The 6,000-nt window shown below is 33.1% G+C and overlaps 1 protein-coding gene across 1 annotated transcript; it reads right to left on the reverse strand.

Annotated features, from left to right (window-relative positions):
- Nucleotides 1–4,071: 4,071 nt before the first annotated feature.
- Nucleotides 4,072–5,299, reverse strand: LOC113693284 (U-box domain-containing protein 19-like). The gene is made up of 2 exons (XM_027211842.2): nucleotides 5,263–5,299; nucleotides 4,072–4,913 (listed from the first exon to the last, which is right to left on the reverse strand). Exons 1-2 carry the CDS (start codon nucleotides 5,297–5,299, stop codon nucleotides 4,072–4,074), a joined length of 879 nt encoding a protein of 292 aa, XP_027067643.2.
- Nucleotides 5,300–6,000: the final 701 nt, after the last annotated feature.

Consider the following 6,000-nt stretch of genomic DNA (forward strand, 5'->3'; position numbering starts at 1 on the left):
CTTACTGATTACACTATTTAATTAATATATTATATTCTATTTTACCATATATTAAGTTTAATGCTAATTGCTTATAACTTCAAATGTTTCAAAATTTGCCAATCGCTCAGATCTTACTCTTACTACAATTAATCTGCTGTTTGCATGTTATGCTCTTTATACATTGGCATATTACTATCATTTTATTGCAGGTTTTGCCCTCATGGAAGATACTATCGTTCCATGATCAAACATTGATCCAACTTTATTCAATTGGACAACAATTGTCCAAGTTATTGAAGTAACACATGTCATACATATCGGTGAATCTCAAACTAGATATCAACAATATGCGCCTGCTGATACATAGGTTTCAAATTTTTGCTCCTCTAGATTATTCTCTTGTTATTCATTTATCTTTTAACGAGAACTAACAATACTAAAATACAAGGGGTTACAGTCAATGTGCATGTACCTGCAGACTATCTTAAGCAATTTGCCAGACTACTTTTACCTTTTAAGACATGCTATATATCTAATGCAATTGTGCATGCATCCCTTGCCAATATCGCTGCGAGAGAATACCCATACTATTGGGTTGCCACAAACAAAACCCAAGTTCAACAGATACAAGAACTGTAACATCCTTCTCTTCCATTTTTTTTCTAGTTGCACCCCTTTGCTATGTTGGACACAATTGCTAATACAAATCATTTGATAAGCATATCAACCAGTGCACTTTTGTTTTTTCCTTTTTTACTACATCAAAAAACACTTGTTCACCATCTAACAATTTCTTGTATATAACTACATTAGATATCATGGGAAGAGTGCTACATGTTTTGCCTATAAAAGAAAGAAGTGTTCAAGAAAGACGGGCCATTAGTAGAGACTATGTAATTGCTGATCAAAGATTATCATTCAATTTCTATTATTTGCACTTTCTAATGCCTTTGTATAAACTAACAAATATCATTTCGTTTCTTAATTCTTTTCCAGTATGTGGCCATTACTTCTCACTCTCTGGAACCAAATTGAAGAGGCCCATGGACCTATTATTGCAGCCAAACATGAACCCTTTCCAATTGTTATTGCTATTAGAGTAAAAGTCACAACACAAAAATATAACCACACACACTTCCCTTTTTCACACACATTTTTAGCAATTTTCAAATTCATCTATCGTGAATTTCAAACAAGAATTTTTTTCATATAACATCAGATCTTAGCTTCTCAACTCAACCATCATCTGTAATCCTCATAAATCCAGACGCTCAAGAAGCAGTGGATCTACGTAACTGGTACGAACTTAAATTTTCTGTTATCTACTTTTATTATTAGAATTCTCAACTAACTTTGCTATGTATGCATGAGGTTTGATGCTATTTCTAACCAATCAACACAACTGATCAATAACATAAGTTATGCTAATCCGGATGTGCTTCTTCTGCCTGTCAATGATAATCAGATCATTGATATTGCTACTGCAAGACAAATTGTAAGACTCAATACTCCTCTTTCATTCAATGTTATTATCTCTAAATTTACTTTAAAGATAGTTATATTTTTCACTATTCCTCTATCTACTTAATAGGAAATTGGCACAGCATGGATTAGATGTTCTATTGAGATAAGCTACAGAGATAATAAAATGTACCATATTGCATGTCCTAATTTTGAAGAGCCTCATTACTCTACCTATATAATGCGAACGTTCTGTCAACATTGTCAGTTCACTATTCAACTATTGCCCAAATTCTTTTCAATTTCTTACATTATTCATAAGTCAAACACTCTATTTTCCAAACAATTTCATCTTTCTCTAAATATTATCACTTTTTCTTTATAGAGCATCTATTTCAATTTCACTTATTGATCGAACTGGATCAATATATGCAACTGCCATGGATAGTGAAGCTGAAAAATTGATTGGATATTCAACAAGTGAAATTTACCGTGCAAACCAACAAGTAATTATCCATTCCCTTTGTTTCCACAAGTATTTTACTTATTCTTTTCCATTCTAAGAACTACCATTAGTGATCGTTCTTTTACTATTCAACTAGAATCTTGATACCGTCAGCCGTGTTGCACCTAATTATACGGAAAGATGCTTATTTGTTGCATTAAACCTTCTCCTCCAAGATTCAGGTTGTCTCAAGCAACTGCATTCTACATTATAACTTCATACTTTTTGGATGATCTTCTTGGCATTGATCAAATCGACTTCAGCAACTTGAACATTCAGGATAAAAAATGAACTTGTTTGGTTTTTATATTTAGAATGACTATAAAACTTGAACTTCTTTCGAAAGATTGTTAAATATTTATAACAACACTGCATTGTTCAATTCATTTTACTCGGTTTAATATTTTAGTAATTTTCATTCTGACCATGATGATTATCAACTGACCATTAACAGGGCATATATATATAATGTGTAGTCACACCGCACACCGTGCAGTGACAACTTCCTAGTCCCTAATACATATGGTCAACTATAAACTATTTATCCATAGCCTTTTTTGTCTCACATCAAATCAGAAAATTAGTTAGCAACACATTAATTTGAGAAGATACAACTAACTTGTTTATTGTCTCAAGTTTTTTTGTATCTAGCTAAAATACCTTTAGAAGTGCAATTAATATTTAGATTGATTATTGTTCATGTTTTTATAAGCCTTATCACATAGAATTAGAATGCATTCTTACAAAAAAAATTATATTTAGTGGAACATAGCTAAATAAATCATGTGATGCAATAACCACAAGTTTGTGTAGATTAGGATAAAAACTATCAGAAAATAATGTACAAATCATGTAAAATGTCACTAAATTATTAACTTTGACTGATTTTGATCGCTTAACTTTTTTAGCTGAAAATGTTGTTCAACTGGGCAAACAAAAAGATAGCCACCAAATCTGCACGCCTGGGGTTTATGGGCAAAATTGTCAAAAAGCTTTTGAACAAATTAAAGGAAAAATAAAAGTTCCATGACTTTTATGTCATTTTCTTCAAATATTCGTACCTGCCACCACCGCCATCTCCCTCATGACCAACTACAGAGCTACCATTACCAATACCAGTGTCTAGCTTTCATTTTCATAATATAGTCTGTTGTTTGATAGGCAATTTATTTTTGGTATTTTACTTTCCTTAAACACTCATTAATTTAACTGCTTCAATCATGACCAATTGTATTCTCTGTATTGTTGAGTAATTATATTTTATAACCATTTTTTTTTCAAATCATAGTGCAAATCCCCTCTATGTTTCATAATCATCATAAAGTGCTGATTTGCATGATAAAAGTCCAAAATTGGAAACTAGAATAACTATAGAGGGAGTCAAGGGTGTTGAGAAAAGAGTCAAACAAAAGAATGAGAAGGGATATAGAGTCCAACCTTGTCAAAAGGAAATGTAAAGTCCATTTTCCATGGAAAGCAATAGTATTTTTATAATTTTAGGTTATAAGGCAACATTATTGTACATAACCCACAATTGTCCATTTACATAATTGACCTTATTCTTAAGTTGTATGTTTATAAGTATTTTTCTCATTGAAAAAACAAATATAATAGATATCAAATGGGAACCTTTTTCATCCCCTATTAGGGGGAAGGGTGAGATTCAAGGATAGTGAGGAGGGAATGGGGGATTTAAATCTAAAACTTCTAATATATATCAAATAGGTACTTGTTACTCCACTGAATATAATTAAGTTTCACGTTCACATATATATATATATATGTATAAATGTCATGGAACCAATATATATTTATATATATATATATATATATATATATATATATATATATATATATATATATATATATATATATATGGAAAAAGAGTCCCAATGGCCCTCCAACTCTTTCACAGGTAAAGTTTTAGCCCTCCAATAATTAACAATAAAGGTTTTGCCCTCAATCTAATAAACTAGCATATTTGTGGTCCTTCTGTCAAATCCATCCGTTAAAATTAACAGAAAGCATCATTTCGTGAGATGCGCGATCAAATATCAAGGGTATTATAGTCTCTGAATGGTTTACCAAGCACCTCCACCCCACCGACCCCTCCACCACCTGTGTCACCACCACTGCTGCCGTTGCTCTTGCTTCAGCAATGGGACTATTCCAGCAGCAAATACTCTCTTGTGGTTCTCAGGACATAGGAGGAGGCCGAATATCGTGACGAGTGCATTCTTCTTGCCACGATCTGTCCCATCCCTGAGGAGCTCCACTAGAGAAGGAATTGCATCTGGAATCTCCCCAATTAGTTGCCGGTATTCTTCAACTGAAGCAAGGTAAAAGAATGCACCAGCTGCATGCTGCCGAGCTTCCACTTTCAGTCCGCACTTCAAAACATCAAGTATCAAAATCAAACCTCTATTCTCAACAATTATTTTCGTACTTTTCGAAAACATTGAAAGATTTAATAGAGATGCCATGGCATTCTCTTGCAGTGATGGATCGCATGAAAACAGAAGATTCAACAGAGGCGGGATTGCACTAGCTTCAACCAAACAAGACCGATTAAAAATGCTTGTTTTGGTGAGCAAACAAATCTCATAAGCAGCTCTGTTCTGCTCTTGATTATTGCAACCCACAAGCCTGCCAACGAGAAAATTAGCGAGCAATCGCACGGCCTGTTCAGATACTTTGTTACCCGCAACAACTGCCTTTGTAACATCACGGCTATGCCTAATTGAATCAGCAAAGTGGATGCCTTTTTCTAAGCAAAATCCCTTGATAAGCTGCTTCAGAGCTGAATTGGGCACAAAATCTGTGCAGAGAAGCCTCTGGCCTGTCTTGGGACAGGTGCGGTTTCCAGCTCTGAACCATCCTGAACTTGTCCTAGGAAAGAGACCATAATGCCCTTGATATTTGGTCACGCGTCGCACGAGATGATACTTCCCGTCAATTTTAACTGCTGGATTTGACAGAAGGGCCACAAATATGCTATTTTATTAGATCAAGGGCCAAACCTTTATTGTTAATTATTGGAGGGCTAAAACTTTATTTGGAAAAGAGTTGGAGGGCCATTGGGACTCTTTTCCCTATATATATATATATATATATATATATATATATATATATATATATATATATTAAACTCTGGTAGCCATTGAATTTTTTGAATAGTCAAGGTTTGATCTCTCAACTATTAATAGTATGTTTTTTCCCACTAAATTGTCAAATGTGTAAATTTTTTGCCATTCTGTCTGATTTCACTGTTAGCTCTGATAGATCTAAGGGTCTGCATGATTTATGAGACATACTATTAATAGCTAGATTTCGCAGAATTAATGCATGCATATAGCCAAAAAATAGAAAAATGCTAATAATTTAATTTCTCAATAGAAAATCTATATTCAATTTCATAATCTATACAATAATAAAGCAAGAGCAGATGATTTGGTATAGACAATCTCTAGACACAACCAGTGAAATACATTTTTAGAATTTCAGTTTTAGCCTTCAAAATAACTCCTCACCAATGGCCGTATCACATGATACAACCAATGAAATACACCCACCAAGTTTATTGCTTAAATCTTCCCTTTTTTTTTTTTTCCAACTCTTTCACTCCCCTTCATATTTTATTGAGCCACAATTATAATTAGGACTGTCAAAGGGATCGGGGCTAGCCCAAACTTGACTTGAGAAAAAAATCCAATGAACCTAACCTTTTATTGAGTTCAACTGAGATTGGCGCTAAATATTAGACCCAAATTAAATGTGAGCTAACTTTGGGCCTCTATTAGGCTCAAACTCGATATAGACTCAACCCTTTAATCTGCATATATATATATATATATATATAAAATTGTACATAATATATTCATATTTTGATAACACACACGAGATATATATAATTATACTTAACTATAGAATATTACTTTATGCTAACGAGTTATGTGTCAAAATATATTAATATATATAAGAAATATTAAATATATAAAATCATGTCAAAAGATTCAGAAGGACAAATCTTAGTACAAACAAATTGAGAACTT

The sequence above is a fragment of the Coffea arabica genome, chromosome 6c, assembly GCF_036785885.1.
Source record: "Coffea arabica cultivar ET-39 chromosome 6c, Coffea Arabica ET-39 HiFi, whole genome shotgun sequence".
NCBI lineage: Eukaryota > Viridiplantae > Streptophyta > Magnoliopsida > Gentianales > Rubiaceae > Coffea > Coffea arabica.

Excerpts from the sequence above, each read along its gene's own strand:
- LOC113693284 (XM_027211842.2), bottom strand. The coding sequence starts at position 5,299 with ATGCATGCATTAATTCTGCGAAATCTAGCTATTAATA. Across the intron at positions 4,914-5,262 it reads GCGAAATCTAGCTATTAATA|CAGTTAAAATTGACGGGAAG; the intron begins GTATGTCTCATA and ends TGTCAAATCCAG.